The following is a 17,729-nucleotide window of genomic DNA, read 5'->3' on the forward strand; positions in this document are numbered from 1 at the left end:
GCAGTACTCCGCGAGAGCAATACATTACATGAGCAAACATGCATTTTCAAATCGTGATGCAATGACATGCTGCATATTAAAGGTCATATAAACAATGTATACAAATATATGACAGAGATAATAACTTTGATAACATTGAATGTTTTCCATGCTGTAAAATGTCAGGGGCGTATCTTTAAGGGGAGTGAATGGGGCCGAACACCCCCTCCCCAGATAATCTCTCAATCGGGTCCCAATGACAGTCGGGTGCACTTCGCATCCATGGACAACAGACAGGGTCGGATTGGGATGAAAAATCGGCCCAGCCACCCAATAAAAGGTGGCCCACAATTGCAGTTCAAGTCAAGTCAAAAGTCAAGTCAAAAGATACTTTATTCGACAAATCAACGCCATAAAAGTGAACATATAGGAGGAAACATCTCATCAATAAAAAGACATTGCTTTACAAATGACAATTAAAATTTAAAGTTTTGTAAACCAGAAGATAAAGTTAAAATTATTGGATAGAGCAGAGGGTTTCATATAAAGTGCATAGTGCCAAATTCATATTACTATATACAATAAGCAAGTTAACATTCATAACTGGGGCAGATGATAACGTATAAAATATCGAATACTAACTGGTGGAGGACAAAATACCACATTCACATTATCATAAACAATTGGACAAATATTAATATTTAAGAAGTTAATTTTAGTACTCACAGTATAGTAGACACTACAATTTAAAATTACTAAATAGAACAGGGAGTATCCAGTGACGTGCAAAATGCTGTAATATACAGTGCAACATGCTAAATTTACGATTTAAATAACAGTAAACATTCAAGTAATCATGATTACATAAACAAAAAAGATGTTTTGATAGTAATTGTTAAAATGACAACTTTTCTCTACATCTAATGGCTCCTGATAAAAAACTTGCAACCCCAAAACAGACCACAGGTGAAGATAGCATTTGGAGGTATAGCAAAGTGGGCCTAACTTGAAAAAAATGGCAATCTTTAAGAAGAGGAAGTATAAATCTTTTACGCAGCTGAGCATAAAAATCACAGAAAAAGATAAAATGTAAGGTATTTTGTTCTGAAAAATCGTCACAAGGACAAGGTTTGGAGTACCTTGTTTCGAAAAACCTTGTGGGACAGCTAAAAACCAAGGGATCAAGTGTAATCGAAATCTTGTTAACAGAAAAGGATGAAAACATTATTTACAATAAGTAAATATGGTTGAACTTGATTATGCAAAGGTAATGTGATATATCTTCTAACCATTGATTTTATCAGCTCCTTTTCCTCCCTAAAGCCCTGTTGCTTCTCCAAAAACTGTGATTTAATGGCTCTAATTTTAGATTTGCTCATCGGTTTCGGCCTGTTATATAAATCTGGGCAACCTAGCCATTTAGTCAGGTCCATTATATTCTAGCTGTGGAATATCCAAAACTCTATCCAAGGCTATACAATCCATGATTACCAATTGGTTTAGTTTTGTGCTGGGGCTAGCCCAAATTCTGAGCCAAAGTAGCAAAGGGGCTATCGCTATCTCATCCTCAATATACCCCACCCCAGCCTCTTCATGTAAAATAAACGCCGGGGTGCTGGAAAGTACCGCCAAAAGTTTACGTAAAAACTTATCTTCGGCTCTTTGAGTCTCTTTACCTTCCTTATAGCCCCAAATATCACAACCTTAGGACGTCATGGGGGTACACTTTTCTTTATAAATTTTCAACAGGGCGGGTAAAGGTTTGGTTCCTAGCTTCTTCGCAAAATGTAGGGTAGCCCCCATTGCTCTGGTCAAGGTATTCTTTTTTTGTATAATTTGTGCTCCCCACGACCCACGGTCGTCAAAGAGTACCTCCAAATATGGAAATGTTGGGACTTTTGTTAGTTCGACCCCCTTGCAATGAAATTTGAACTTCGGGGGTTTTCGGGAGCCAATAGACATTATATGTGACTTCTTAAAATGTATTGATAGATCTAAAGAGTCCATAAAAACTATAAAACCATCTAGTAATCTTTGGAGCCCCACAGCTGTTCATACAAGTAAAACCGTATCATCTGCATATAACAATGCGGGTATTTTCTTGTCACCAACCCTAGGGATATCTATACAGCTAGTTGTTAAAAAATCCCCCAGTTTATTTATATACAGAGTAAAAAGGAGGGGGGCCAGTATACATCCCTGACGTACCTCCCTCTTTACATCCCAAGGGCTTGTCAAGTCACCATTTTTGTTATATCTAACTGCGGCCGTGTTTTTTTCATGAATCTTGAATAAAAAAGCCACTAACTGGGGTTCAAGGCCCATATCCCTTAAAAGTAGCCATAGTTTGGACCTATTTACGCAATCAAACGCTTGTGTCAGATCCATAAAAGCCAAATGTAGTACTCCCTTTTTGGCAATCGTATACTTTCCTATAACTAAATGTAAGTTAACACATTGGTCCAGAGTCCCTTTGCCCGCCCTAAAACCATATTGTAAATCGGAAATAACGTTTAAAGGGTCTAGCCAAGTCGTCAGGCGCTCTAGAATGACTTTGCCCATAATTTTAACAGCAGAGTCTAAAAGAGAGATTGGCCTATAACTATAGGGTCACTCGTGCACCTTTTTTAAAAATAGGGACAATGACTGCCTTTCTCCAGGATGACGGGAGACTTTGTGAACACGCCGCGTTAAAAACATGTGCTAAAATTCTCGACCAAACACTAGCGTCAGCCTTAAACAGGTCTGCTGGAACTCCATCGGGGACCGGAGCCTTTCGCTCCGCTGTGGATAAAATTGCATTATATACTTCCTCTACGCTAAAAATAAGCTCTGCACTAATATGCTCAACCTCCACGGGCTCTGTAATTTCTTCCATACTGGCAATATTAAAAATACGGCTAAAGTGCGAAACCCATTGGTCAGCTGGAATTAAACACTCTGGGGCAGATTTATGACATCTGGCGCATCTCTGCTAATCAGCAGAGATGCGCCAGAAGAGTTGCGACGCATCTGCCCACCCGTGCGCCACCACTGATGCGCCACATTTACAATGTGGCGCACCGTGGCACTCGGATGGGCAGATGCGTGACGCATCTCCTGTCAGAAAGGCGGCGCATTGCTGGAGTTGCGTCGCAAGCGCGATGCAGCTCCAGCAAGGCTCGGGGGTGTCCTATCCCTTACATGCTGCGTCAATCCTTATGCCTGCTTCAAGCAGGCGCAGGGTTTTGACGCAGCATGGCCTTAAAAGTGACTGAGTGAAAACTTGTAGATTTCACTCAGCCACTTTTAGGAGGCGTTCCTGCGCCGGAACGCTCCCCCTGCTCCAGAACGCCTACATGTGGCGCAGGGCTTTACAACGTGACGCATCTGCCGGATGCGTCACGTTGTAAATACCCCGCAGCATGGCGCAGGATTTGCGCCGCCGCTGCATCACAAAAGTGACGCAACGGCGGCGTAAATGAGACGCAAGGGGCTCATTAATCTGCCCCTTTTTATTTAAATTTTTGGAATCAGGGAGGAAAGGGCTATTGACTACTGACCAGAAATTTGCGCTATCTTTCAATACGCATGCTTTGCTCAGGGCTTCCCACACCTGCTCTTTTAACTGGTTCTTTCTTTTTTGAATAGCCAATTTGTAGGCCATCCTTTTAGCTCTAATTTCTATTGTATCTCTGGGGATACGTTTGATGGCTGGAAAAGCTCCCTATGAGTTAGTTTAACGCGAGTGCCGCCAAATATGTACCTCACGTTTCCATAAATCGCTTGTAGCGACCGAATTAGTTGTTTTGTTGCACAGTGATCAGCTATCAAGCTGGCTCCACGGCACAGGCCTCCACATGCCGCCAATGGCCACCAGGTTATGTTTACACTCACTGCCCCTAGACACTGCCCTTCCAGCACTCAGGGCACCCCATACCAACTATGCAAGCAAACAGAGTACACGACGTTTCATTACTTAACCTGTTAACTAATAGCATGCATTTTCACACAGCTTGAAATTTAGAAAGTTTATAAAGCGTAACATGCATTAGGAGGGCCTCGCACCATTTAGAAGACAAAATCACACGACCTACCACTAAGCTACAATTCTCATTATTTTACACTGTCCAGTCATTTTTCTTGGGAAACCTTTTGCCTTTGTAGACCGCTTCAGGACGGTTTACTTTAGGTTTCATTGCCCATTACGAAATCTTTATGTGAGATGCTGCAGCGCCCAACCGTGCAGAGGCACATTTCGTCTCAGTAAGTGCTTCCTGATAAAGTCACAGCAGCTCCTGTGAGCTTTACATGTACAGGGGGCCTCGGCGGGGCACCTGGCACAGGACCTGCAGAGTATTAACTGACATTCCATCAAAAATACTCATAAGGCATGCAAACTCAGATTCACAAACACCACAAGGTTTGCGACCACTAAAGAGATTTTACAGTGTAAAGCAGCCTTTTATAGGTCAGAAATTGGCTTTTGGGCATTGCAATATGAGAGGGCATAAAGAGACTTTCACATCTTATTTACAAGTTGCAAATGTGTGTCTCAACAGCTTGTGAACTTCAACTGCGGCTTCAAAACAAATGATCAGTTAGCAAAACCCTCTGAGAAGGGGTAGCACCTAGTCTGCAAAGGAGAACTGTCGGCAGCCCTAGGGGCGAGCAGGCAGAAGTCGATACTCCACAACACCCCATGTCTTCCCCCAACAAGAAACACTTGTGTTAAAAAAATAAAGAAATAAAGAAAAATAAAAAAGTGGCACAAGGCAGCTTTTTTTAAAAAAAAAAAATTTTTCCGGAAAACAATTTCAGGGATGTAGGCCATGTCACGCCTACATCCATGCAGGCCGTTTAGGGCCCCTAGAGTGGACAATTCGTAATGTGACCCATTAGCATATAGGTGGCGCTGCAAAGTGCACAACCCTTTGGAAACCAGAGTACACAAGATTTACCACAACACACAATTGTCAAACACTTCATCAGATAATTATTCATCAGGAACAACTGGTGAAAGCCCCTTTCAGAATTCTGAATAAAGCACTGGACACCATTACAAATTACTTGTTTGCCTACTACCCACCTCCCCCCACCCCCAAACAGTTCTTGACACACGTTACTCATGCCAGCCAACTAAATCATGGGCAAAATTGGGACCACAATACCTTGAGAGTTGGCAGAGGAAAGTGCAGAACAAGCAGTTACTGCTTTGCCTTAGATTGGCTGATGGTTACCGCATTAAAAGCCATGTCTAAATATACTACATAGCGCCAAATGCATTTTTCACCCATTTTTATGTCTGCATTTGGCTGCAGCAATCTCAGTTACACATATCAAATCACTGCACACCAACGTTGCCAATAAGGTCAAAAAGAGCAATAGTGCATTTCCTTTATCTTTCCACCATACCTTGATCTATTTTAATCTCTTTTCTGTTTTACTACCTAGACAACGCTCTCTGAATATGTGATTGATAAACGAAGCACATATTTAACTGTTCACAAAGGACCCAGCAAGAGGCCTGGGGGTGGGCCCTGAAGAATACCTCGACAAGCTCACAATCTGCAAATATAAGCATAACAGAGGCTGGCCAGCCTAAAAAAGCGGCATGGAGTGGGTGGTGCCCTTCATTTCTATTTGGAAGGCCGCTTTCTTCTAGACAAGCATTGGCATAGCCAATAGGTCTCGCTTTTGGGACCTTATAAGTATTTAGTTATGCAGCACAATATCCTTGGTGCAACAACAACTGTTGCATGGCAAAACACTTATAAGGTCCCAAAGGCGAGACCTATTGGCTATGCCAATGCTTGTTTAGTCGAGATTTCTAGGTTGAACAAAGCCAGTGTTCCAGTGCATTGGTGCAATAGATTGAGCAAGGAGGGTCTCTTAATATTCAGGAGCAGGGATGAAGCATGCTCCGCAGATGCACGAATCTCTCTTTGTTCCTTTTCCGGCGCTGGTTCAAAAGTCTGTAGAGTGTCACTGCACAAGAGAGCAGCCATCCAGCAAAAAAAAAAAAAAAAATGGAAGAAAAAAAAGAGAAGCGACCGCAGATACGGATAGCTGGGATGTGCCAGCTGGTAATCAAACGTTAAACAAATCCAGCGACATGTCCATTTCTTTCTGTTGTTCACGTGCATTCTAGCTCGCTGTGTAAGGTAGACAAAAAGTACAAATGTTTTGAGGGTATTTAAAAAAATTCCAGATATTTGTTTACAATAACGTGTGATATTTTGTGTAGGGGTCCTATGAGAAAAAAAACTGCTGGAGGCAGGGAGAAGGTCCAAGAAAGGAGAACGGAATACAATTTTACTGACACTTCCATCACCTTTGAAGAAACTTCTTTGCTGAGGTCATGAATAGTGTCCAGCACATTCTTTGCAGTTTTACTCCATCCACATCAATAAAGCTTGCCACTCCCATTATAGGGATGTGCCACCCAGTTGTAGGGTTTGGAAACATACTTTTCATCACATCATCTAAAAAAATAAATGAAAAGGGACATGGATTCACACAACTTCTTCCAACCCTAGCAGGGAAGATGCTGTAGGGAAACAATTTACTACATAGGACGAGGGCTTGGGCACAAAGGTCTAACACTTGAGGAGGAGGTGACAATCCATCACCCAAGCCAGGCTGAAAACACCTAGTTCTTGAGACAAGGTGATGCTGTAGCTAAGGTTACAATCCGGTGAAGTGCAGATCAACACCACTAATGCAGCCGGTCTTCTCCATGCAATCTTCATTCGCCACTCTTTAATAAGAAGTTTTAACTAAATATTTGGGGGGCTGAGAAACAGACATCCCGCGTTCGCTCCAGATTGAAGAAGTGATCGGTGAGCAGTTAAACATTTCAACGTAAACAGTATCTTTCAGCGTGTCCGGCTCAATCATCTAACCAACAGATTTAAACCAGCGCGCGCCTCGCGCTGAAAGTGGGAGGGGTGGGGGGAGTGCGAGAGCACACAAAGCATTTCCCTTGCGGGAGCGAGCCACGGGCACCATGCGTTTGTAAGTTAATTACAAACATATGGTGTCAAGCTTGCTCCCGCAAGGTAATCGCCACACGTGCACGCGTTGCCATTGAAGGCAATGGAACGCGTGCACGTTTTTGGCTGAAAAGCCGAAGCCATTCCAAAAGGTCTTTTTGCCTATGCAGTGCATGCGCGCTGCGTAGGCGAGACCTAACAAGCGCTGTACTGGCAATTCACTTTGTGCCACTGCACGTCTTTCGCGCTGCTAATCAGACTGTGCACTTTCTAAGACTAACAGCTGGATGACGGTTAGCCCTACAGGACCAAGCCTCCGACCCCAGTACCATTGCAGCTGCTGTTGACTCCTTCCAGGGCCTTGGCTTGCACACGTCTCTTTACCTGTGCGCCGAAGAATGGAGAGGCCTGGGGGCACGTTTCCGTACTGATAAAGTTACGAAAAGCTGTTCTGCGGAGCAGCGAGCACAGGTCCGGGATACTTACATATTTGGGTTTGTACTTTGAAGCCATGGGGTGTCTCTGTTCCGTGCCTCCAGAGGAGCCAGCAGCGGGCAGGTAAGTTAAAAGTTTACCGTTGTTTCTACTTTTAACTTCTATCCACGAAGCTCTGCACTGGTAACACTTCTGGTGGCTGACTTACTGTTTCCATGGAGGAGAGTTAAACAGAATGTCATCTTGGAAGTAGCAGGAAACTGACGAAATGGAAATATGCATCTTGGCTAAGATAGAATTGTCTCTACTCAGCCTCTATTTCACATGGTTTCCTCAGCCTCATTGGCTTATTTCTGCTTTCCATTTTATCTCTCTGGTTCCTCTGCCATCACTCGCTTTTCGGGCAGAGTATCAGTGCTCCATGTACACGAATGTGAGAGGACAACCGCTAGAAACAGTTTATATCTGAAAAGGTGAATGTCCAGGTTAAGTGCAAAGAGGTGTAGCATTCAGTGAAGGACAGCCAGACGCTTGGATTCAGTCATGGGAGGCTTCTAATGTGTATCTGTGATAGTCAAAGAGTCACTGAGAAGTTTGTATTATTTGTTTACAGCCTTAAGAAGCAATAAATAACGAGGCGCAATGTTATTAATAGAACACCTGTGTTCTTTTGCAGTCCTCTCTCTGTGGGTTTTAATTCTTTAAGCATGCTCCTTTGGTTTCATAAAGCCCCCAATAGAAAGCAAATCCCTTTGGTGAAGTAAGGCAAGATTGATGTTAAAACATTTCTAGGCTTATTCAGCTTCTTCTCACCACTGAAGTCGTTAGGGGCTGGAGAAACAGTGTTTATACTACATTAAAATTGATTTTCGTTTTAACAAGCATTTGCAATGCAATAGGTTTCGCATTACTGAACGTTTGAGCTATTGGCAATGCAAATAATAATGCAACGCCAATAGCTCAAACCTTTAGTAATGCGAGACCTATTGCATTGCAAATGCTTGTCTACTGTTGATGAGTCAGCGTTGCACCCTCGGCGCTGGAAATGGTTGGCAAAACAATAAAGGAGGGTGCTGTTTAGTCCATCCACCTCAAAATAGACATGTGGAACAGTGGGCAAGCCACAGATTACATATGCATCCCTTCACATTAGGTGGGGGATAAGCAAAAGTTAGTCTCTGTTCTCACCATTGAGTATATTAGGCACCATGAACCAGTTGCAATATTCTCCATGGAGGAATCAAATTCATTTGTCAGCATCTTGGAAGAATTTAACCAAAGTCAACGAATGAGACCGAATGAGAGGACTCAGTATTAGGTTTGTTGCCACTGACAATGGCAGTAATATTGTCAAAGTCATTGCTGATAGACGATCCTTCCGATTACAATGTTTAGTTCATTGCATCAACCTATCTGTTCAGGACTTCCTCAAACAAAAAGACATAGTCAACAGCATATTGGTCACATGTTGCCGGATTTACAGGAATTTTAGTCATTCTTTCAAAGCCCGGAAGCAGCTGAGGATTATTAAGTGTGGTAATGCAGCCCCTGTAAACGTCCTCATACAGGAGGTGCCAACCTGTTGCAACTCCACCTTCTAAATGCTGCAACACCTGTTTGAGCAGAATGGGTCTATCCATGATTCTGTTCCACAAAGGAGGGGGCTACAACTGCTAAAGCTATGATGTTTGAGGTTGATAAATAGGAACTAGTGGAGTGGCTGGGTCTAAACTGGGGTGGCATGGTGAGCAAAAGAACAATTGATTTAACCCAGATCTCTTGACTAGGGGTGAATGTTTGATTTGTTCCACATTCTGTCCGTCTTCTCTGTGTCTTTTGTCTTTTACTATCTCGCCCTAACTGCACTGGGTATGGCCAGACGTGAGTCTCAGGCTCACTGTGCCACTGGATTCAAGCGAGCCTGACTGATGAGGGGTGATACCCCGAAATCGGTCCCAGGATGCTTGTTTCTGGTCCAGGGAAGGACCTGGCCTGGCAGTTTGAGCTGGACTGTTCCCATTGGGCGCAGGGTCAAGACTGAACACCTTATGGCTGAGTCTAAACAGGAATGGCATGACATGCAATAAGCAATGGATTTAACTCAGATCTGTGACTGGGGGTGAATGTTTGATTAGGTCAGCATTCCGTCCATCATCTGTTCTTTTTGCAAAATTCAAAGGAGACTATTGCCTCAGTTACATTCGGCGCACACCATACGCTTTCCATATAATGTTGGAAGCTTCAGGTCTTGGATCTTTAGAAACATCCTTAACGTATTTACAAAACTCTTTTTGAGTACAGAAAATAGTACTAAAGGAGTACTCTTTTACGTACTCCTACATATGCCTTTGTGACTCGGTCCAGAAAAGTACAATTTCCTATTACTAAAAGTGCAAAGAGAAAACACAATACCTAACATACTCCAGAATGCCTTTGTGAATAGGCCTCTACGATCTGGGAGTAGTTGCCTTGAACCAACTCATCTAACACACCTGATAACAACGATTTGTAATAAAGAAACCAAGGGTCATGTTGCAGAAACATTTCACAAATCTGGACAATGCAAGTTGTACAATTGTTAATGTGTATGTAAACAGAGAATTAAGCAAACCATAATTTTGAACCATAGAAAAATACGGAGAAAATGGACTATACTTCTTAAGCTGTTTACAAAAAGGCATGTAGAAAATGAACTTTCCCTACTTTCTTTTCATGTGTCAGCGATGGGGCGAGTCTTGAGGCAAAATCAGTTTGTCCCATTTCTTTGTATTATTAGTTCAAAATCAGTTGGCTTTTTGAGAAAATACTGCAAAAAATGATTTGCCGGCATTTTTGCACCAATTAAAGGTTTCTATAAAACAGGTGCAGAACTCTAAACACATGTCCTCTCAAAGTGGAGCAAGGTAGCTTCGGCAACACTGCCCTTTGGCAACCCTGCCCTTTGACAATCTGCCCTTTGGCAACCTGCCCTTTGGCAACCTGCCCTTTTTCTGCCTCTCAGTTTCTCCCTCTTCCTCTCTCCAAGTTAAAGTCCTGCCACAGCACTCTCTCCCTCTGTCTCTCATTTTCATTCTGCCTCTTTACCATCCCCTTTCTATAATTTCATTATCCCTTTCCCATTTCCTTCTCGGTTCTCTTTCTTTCTTGCACGCTCTTTCTGTCTCCTCCTGTCTTCCTGCAGTACCGAGTTCTCCTCATATTCAAACATGTTTTCAGTAGTCAATGCTGACATGTCTATGCACAGAGCTCTCGGGATTGCCATGTATTCACCCCATGTGTTTTCCTTGTATTATAGCTCTGCAGGTTCTGAATTTATAATGGAATGGACATGACTGCAAGCAGCAGAACCATACAGCCAACAGACCCGACACGTGCGGGCGAGTCCCGAGTTTTAAAGCAAAACAAATTGGCTTTATTGTGCCTCTGTTTCAATATGTGTCAGAGTGGGGGAAATAAATCCCCCAAATTTTGTCAAAATCTCACCCTTGCCTGCTGTGAAATGTTGAATTGATTGATTTCTTCATGCATGAACTTGTAAAACCTCAGCTTCATCCGTGCGAAACGCAGGGGGTCTACTGTGCCTATCATGCATGCACATATTAAGGGCATGTGGTGTGCCCGCCCCTCTTCCCTGCTTGCTGCATCTAAACATCCCTGCAGCCACGCATACCAAGCCCTCCCTGTGCAATGAGCGAAGTTCAACCTGGCCCGGCCTCAGCTTTACCTCGTGCATGTTTCCGAGCAGCCAGTGCGTAGGGGGGCCGGGGAACGGCTGGAAGACTTTGAGCATTTGCCGCCTTCTGAAATAAAGTGTCGCCGCTTTCCACAGCACGGCAGCAAGGCATAGCGCTACAAGCAGGTGCGAGGCCGGACCGAAAGTCAGGGACAGCCCGTAGTGCTTCGCCATGTCCTCGCGCCACGAAGCCATGTTCCTGATGCTCCGCTCCTCTCTCTGCAAGGCGCGCAGTTCTACTGACTCTGTTTGCGTGCAGTCACTTACGGAGAAAGATATGAGCTCACACGCCTCTCCCTTTGTGTGCAAACAGCACCAGGCCTCCTGCCAATCACGCAGGACTCCTATAGGAGGCTGAGGTGGGGCAATGGCGCCCCGCTGCGCAGCGCCGTGAAGCTGCAGCACTCCGCGAGAGCAATACATTACATGAGCAAACAAGCATTTTCAAATCGTGATGCAATGACATGCTGCATATTAAAGGTCATATAAACAATGTATACAAATATATCACAGAGATAATAACTTTGATAACATTGAATGTTTTCCATGCTGTAAAATGTCAGGGGCGTATCTTTAAGGGGAGTGAATGGGGCCGAACACCCCCCCCCTCCCCCACCCCCAGATAATCTCTCAATCTGGTCCCAGCAATGGCAGTCGGGTGCACTTCGCATCCATGGACAACAGACAGGGTCGGATTGTGATGAAAAATCGGGGCAGGCACCCAAAAACAAGCATTGGCATAGCCAATAGGTCTCGGCTTTGGGACTTTGTAAATAAAAAAAAACTGATGTGTAAGACTTCACGTTTACATTTACTGCATCCTAAATACAAAGAAAATGTAAACGTGAAGTCTTAGACTACAGTTTTTTTTTTTTTACTTACAAGGTCCCAAAGGCGAGACCTATTGGCTATGCCAATGCCTGTACGCTTCCACAAAATGTAAATTTCCAGGGAAAAAATCTGCATATTTTTATAGCATGAAATTATGATGACATGCAAGTAACACAAATCGCTCTCTGCAAATTACATGTCTTGGCCGAGTTGATTTAGAATGCAAATTATCATGTTCTTTAGAAAAAAGCGAATTCTAAGGTGAAAGAAAACCAGGAACCTTTGTGAAAGGTACAAATCTGAAACTTTGCAACATACTTTGGGTAAAAAAGCTTTGCAACTCCCTAACAACGTGAAGATGGGCAATTAACAACTGTTAATGCCCTACACAAAAAGACGTAATGTAGTAGCTCCAACCCTTCTGCTCTCTCTCCCACTGTTTAAGTCTCTGTCTCTCCTTGTCGGTGCAATAGGGAAAGTTTGCAGATCCATTGTCTGTCAGAGTGCCTTAAAAAAAAAAAAAAGTCTGCTTTCGCGTAAAACTTCTGCTTCTCACGTTAATGCCCTCGGGCTAAATTCACACTATATATAATTACAACAAACGCTAATTACACCCTGCAGCTATGGGCAGAACTTGGCCAAAGGCACTTTGAACATTGAAGAAGAAAATGCTGATAGTGTACAAGGCTGCCTTGAAGCCACGCCCCCAGACACGCCCCTCCCAGGCTCACCCCAATCAATTTGGTGAGTACCGGCACTTCTCTTTTTCCATTTAAAGCACTGGTGCTAACACAGTGTAATCAAGCACAAAAAAACCTTCCTGTACAGGCAGTTAACAGTAGTTATTGCCTTCACTCTAAGCATTCTGATACAATTAATCAATCTCATCGTTCAATATGAACGTCTAATACTTATAACAATTGCCATTAAAATGGTATAGAAAACTTTATTATTTATATACCATTAACTATTCGAGACAGGCTGCATCAAAGCACCTTAAAACGTATACAAAGGCTTCGAACGAAACGGAGAGAAAGAACGCAATGAAACGCATTGAGAAAGAACAGTCTTAAAGTACAATCTGTGATTCCAAAGGAAGAAAGAGTACCCTACTCCTAGCAACGCGAGATAACTTTGATAACTTTCAAGTACAGCAAACTTATTGGAAGCAACCCCCTCGCCGCTAACATAGGCCAAACGCTGTCAAAATCTGACCGTCCTATGTCTTAAAATATTTTTTGAAATGGTCGAACAATTATACTGCTGGACAGGGTACGAAGAAAAACTTAATATGTCATTAAAAACGACCTTGGCACATTGATATGCGTCCCTCTTTTAGCGTTAAATTTCGTATTTTATTTATTTTCAAATGTGCTCTGAAGTGCCAAAACAGCAAATCTTAGCGCTTGATAAGCTACTAATTAAAGCAATCAAAACAGATCACCATTAAGGGACAGATTACCAAGAACCGGCGTTAAAATTATCGCCGCTTTAGCGGCAGAAAACTGCAGCTAAAGCGGCGATAATGGGCTTGATAATATGCCCTTGTGAATTCCCATAGACGCCCATGTGTTGGTGTGAACATTGGCTTCTATTGGAATTCTCAAGGGCATATTATGAAGCCCATTATCGCCGCTTTAGCTTTATGCCCCTAAATACGTTTTTTTCGTTCTTTTCCGGGACACGTGATATAGCGGTCGAGTTCATTCATTTCAAGTGGCCGGTGTATGACAGGGCTGGAGGCTCTGAGCGCTACGAAGAAGCAACAAGCATTTGCAATGCAATAGGTCTCGCATTATAAAAGTGTGAGCAGCTGGCATTGCTAATAATAATGCAACACTAGCTATTGGCTTTGTAAATGATAAATAAATGCCATTATGTGTTTGTTTTATAAAATAGCTTAAAAAAGGCATTGTCATGAACAATGCCAATAGCTTAAACTTTTACAAATGCGAGACCTATTGCATTGCAATCGCTTGTTGTTACTGATGGCCGGCAATATCTGCCCCCTGTAACAAAATCGACAGAAACCGGCCCCGGCAAACATATCGGCCGCACCCCCCTACCTCCCATCGTGGGCTGGCCGAGCAGCTTACCAGGGGCGGTTTTGGTTCCCAGCCCTGCATGCTGGTGCTGTTAATAAATACAAAATGTTGCTATTATGCACATTACCTTGATTTTAAACCCAAAAATACATCTTTCACACAGTAGTATATAGATGTGCTTTAAAACCAGCTGAAGATACAGAAATTGTTTCTTATGTGCTATATGTCTGTCCCTTTTTATTTCACACTTTTTGTCAAACCAGCATTGTGAAAGCCAACAAATCTATGTATAGTATACTGATATGTATGTTTTCCAGGCCTGTTTTTGCATGCTTTAGTCACAAAAATGCAAAGAGAAAAACACAGGTATGGACCTGCTGCTAACAACTTACATGAGATCCCTGCTTCATGTGCTAATTTTAAATTAGTCTGTGCAGTATGAAAATGAGAACTATCACAAAGGGGCTTGATAAAAAATGTATTCTCAGATGTCCCACGGTTGGAAAGTTTATGTGAGTAAAACCACGACTTGGATGGAGGTTTATAGACCATGCACTCGATATTGCATAGTTACAGCCCAGGATGCATTTAACACCCTAAAAATATACCTTACACACATAAATAAGTAACGTTCTAAGTTGCTGTACGCCAGGAAGTTGGTGGGTCACTTTTAATTTTTTGGGAGTTTTATATAGCGCGAGCTGGACCCGAAGGTATCGGAGCTCTAGTTATATTACAGCAAGACACATCCATGTATTTTGTATTCACTGGCAGAATAAGTGGTTTGCCTAGAAATGTTGAGGCGGCGCGAGACTGGACTTAGTTCCCCATCTTCAATGTTGTCACCTCTGGCCGTTATGACACATCGTCTCACCTCTTATTTTAAACCCTGACAATGCAGTGATTTCGGTAAATATAGGGAGATGGTTTAGTAAGAGTAGTAACTACATGCATATTTAGTATCACTGGTATATTTTTTGGGACACCTTTTATGTGCCTGATTTTATATCATGTTGACGGATGATTCTTCACGCATACCAGGAAGAATTAACACGTGTGTAAGGACCTGGAATGAAATTTAAGATTTTGTTTTTTCCACAGGAAATAATCACCGTTTTACAACGTGGAGACAACCTAGGTCTCAACTAGGTCTGAACTCCTCGTTTCTTACCTGATATCAAAGCCGTTATTCTAGTTCTGCTAGCTGTTCAGGTTGAGCAGGTTCTTGCTGCCATGAAGAGGCTGGAATGCGCTTTGCGAGTTTAAGCTTTTTTTCCGCCTGAATAGTGGATGCAGTGGAGTATGGGAGCTGTGAAGGAGATTTAAGGTACAGCCAGTAGAAGTCAGCAGCTGCGCTAAATTAAAGAAGCATTGTTACCACTGTGCTGCTCAAAACATGGAAGGGCGGTGTCCTAGTTTACCGCGTTTCATGTTTTGGACAGCACAGTGCTAACAATGCCTGTTTATTTTAGCCAAACTGTGTTCAAATTTACAAGCATTGTTAGCACCGTGCTGCTCAAACCATTAAGTACGGTATCGGAAAAGAGGGTGCCAAAGGATTGAGGTGGACCACTGCTGCAGAGGCCGTGTGCGCTCCGAGGGAGGCGAGGCACTTCAACAAACTGCACAAAATAAGCAAGCATTGTTTGCAACGTGCTGTCTAAAACATGAAGCACGGTGTCATAGAAGCGCGTGCTGTGCTGATATATGAAGTGAGTGAAGCAAGACTAGTAAGCATCAAAGATAGGGAGAGTTATTATCCTCTGCCAGACTGCCTCGAACCCAGTTTGCAAATCCTTGGGCGTAAAAGGATTTGCCGAGGCTTTTTCCTGAAAGGGCTCCAAAGTGTGCATTTTTAAACAGACTTGTGATAACAAAACTCTTAAGTATATGCAAGTAGCCCGAGACTCTTTCGTATTGGAACACCGAACTGGAAAATAAAACAGTCTTGGTGTAGGAAGGCTTCTACAGACATGCGAGTATTATGTTATAGCTTGTCCTTAATTAGCAAAGTGGCGCAAATCCCTTTAATGACGTGAGCGATGGCCTGTGTTTTCTGGCATTCCCAATCTCTGAGATATGTAGTGGCTGTGGGGGGGAAAAGGAGAGGGAAGGAGAGGGGAGGAGCGAAGGACAAGAGTGGAGTTTGGGGGAGGGAGAGATTACATGTGAAGTTACAGGCACGTTTAATTACGTAGAGCCCATCTCCCAGGTTAGTGGACAGCCTAATCCCCATGGGGTAAAAGATTGCCTTCTCTTGTGTGCTGAGTAAACACACCGGGTTTACATCTGCTTAATGGTTACATTCCACTGGAACACAGTTGCAGAAAGACACCTTCCTTTCCAAAGCTGGATTCATGTTACTTTTGTTTTTTATGTGAGGTATTTTGTTCCGCGATGAACTGCTATTTGGCTTTATTTTATATTGAACCGATGATTCTAAAATGTATCTATCATATCAACAAATAATTAAAAACATGTACATTTAAAGAACGCGAGACTGGTAGTTGCATCATGTCCCTGTCTTGTTTTACTTGCAAGCTTTACACATTTGTGCAAGCACCTCATTCGATTAGGCTACACTGAAATAGGGTGTGCTCCAGTAGTGCCGAGAAACTCGACTATCAATCAAACAGGTTCTAATCATTTACAGGACAAATGCACAAATAACATGAGCATATACTGTTTTCGCCACTGAATACAACAAAACATTTCACTATAAAGTGGCTCTGCGTTAGTCATACCTTTGTTTCCCTGAACTCACTCCCTGGAATTTCTTATTTTATTTCCATCAACCAACTCCAGTCGGCTAATATTTTTAGGAACATTTATAGGTATTTAAAAACATGGCGTCTTTAAAATAATCTAGCAGAAAAACGTTATTTGCTTTTACAAAATATACCTACTGCATTCCTTTATAGGCACATTAAGACCAGCCCACGCTGTGTATATATAATTTGTGGTTTAGAGAACATTACATTTGTAGTTTGCGGAAAACTGGCTAAATTAGCATGCGATTTACTGATATGCTCCTTTCTCTCACCAAACGTCTAATTAGAGAAAGTTCCAGGATTATTTACTCTTGCAATTTTAAACTCTGACTGATTCTTTCTCAATGGCAACTTTTGATCCTTCTCAGATCGGATCGATTCACAAGGCTGTGGGAAGAGAGAGGGGGAGGGGAGCTAAGAGGCGTTGGAGTTAGTTCATCTGCCCTGCCACAAATAAAGAGCACGCAGCACGCTGAGAACAAAACCGCTGCCAAAATGTGCGCCATTTAGAATTATTTTTAACAAAATATATGCGAAAAAGAGTGTTTCTAAATGGACTTATTTCGCCTCAGTTCCTCTGTAATACGCCCAAACAACAGTATGCCATGTGCCAAAGTGTTCCACTAACAAAAAAGTCAAATCTTGTCGCGCATTCACACCGACAGGACGTAACGCAGAGCCCTGCAGCCCCTACGAAGGAGGGGGCCTCCACGCTTCACGGAAGCATAGTCTATGGTTACTGGTGACATGTGAGGCCCCTCATCATCTTCAGCAGGGGTGGGGGTGGGGGTGGCCCATCATTTTGTGTAGCGCTACTGCTGGTATTGTGTTTAACGTCACTCTGTATTGATGTTAAAGTGCATTCTACCAGTGTGAGGGAGGCTCTATGCAAAAAAAAAAAAAGAATTACTGAGTCAATAGATGATAAAAGGAAAGTCCTGTGATATCATTGTCCATTAAT

The 17,729-nt window shown here is 42.8% G+C and overlaps 1 protein-coding gene across 3 annotated transcripts in view; it reads right to left on the minus strand.

Moving 5' to 3' along the window:
* Nucleotides 1-17,729, minus strand: part of LOC146835037 (cytochrome P450 4B1-like) — a 276,047-nt gene that overhangs the window by 250,201 nt on the left and 8,117 nt on the right. For 2 of the 3 annotated variants that reach the window (XM_085602699.1, XM_085602697.1), the window contains exon 1: nt 11,113-11,432. The exons of the other annotated variant lie outside the window; for it this stretch is intronic. In XM_085602699.1, the coding sequence (XP_085458825.1) occupies nt 11,113-11,316 (204 nt within the window). In that variant the 5' untranslated portion in view covers nt 11,317-11,432. Of the gene's footprint in view, nt 1-11,112; nt 11,433-17,729 lie in introns of those variants that run through there. 3 annotated transcript variants of the gene reach the window in all.

This window comes from Triturus cristatus, chromosome 4_2, assembly GCF_964204655.1.
Source record: "Triturus cristatus chromosome 4_2, aTriCri1.1, whole genome shotgun sequence".
Lineage (NCBI taxonomy): Eukaryota > Metazoa > Chordata > Amphibia > Caudata > Salamandridae > Triturus > Triturus cristatus.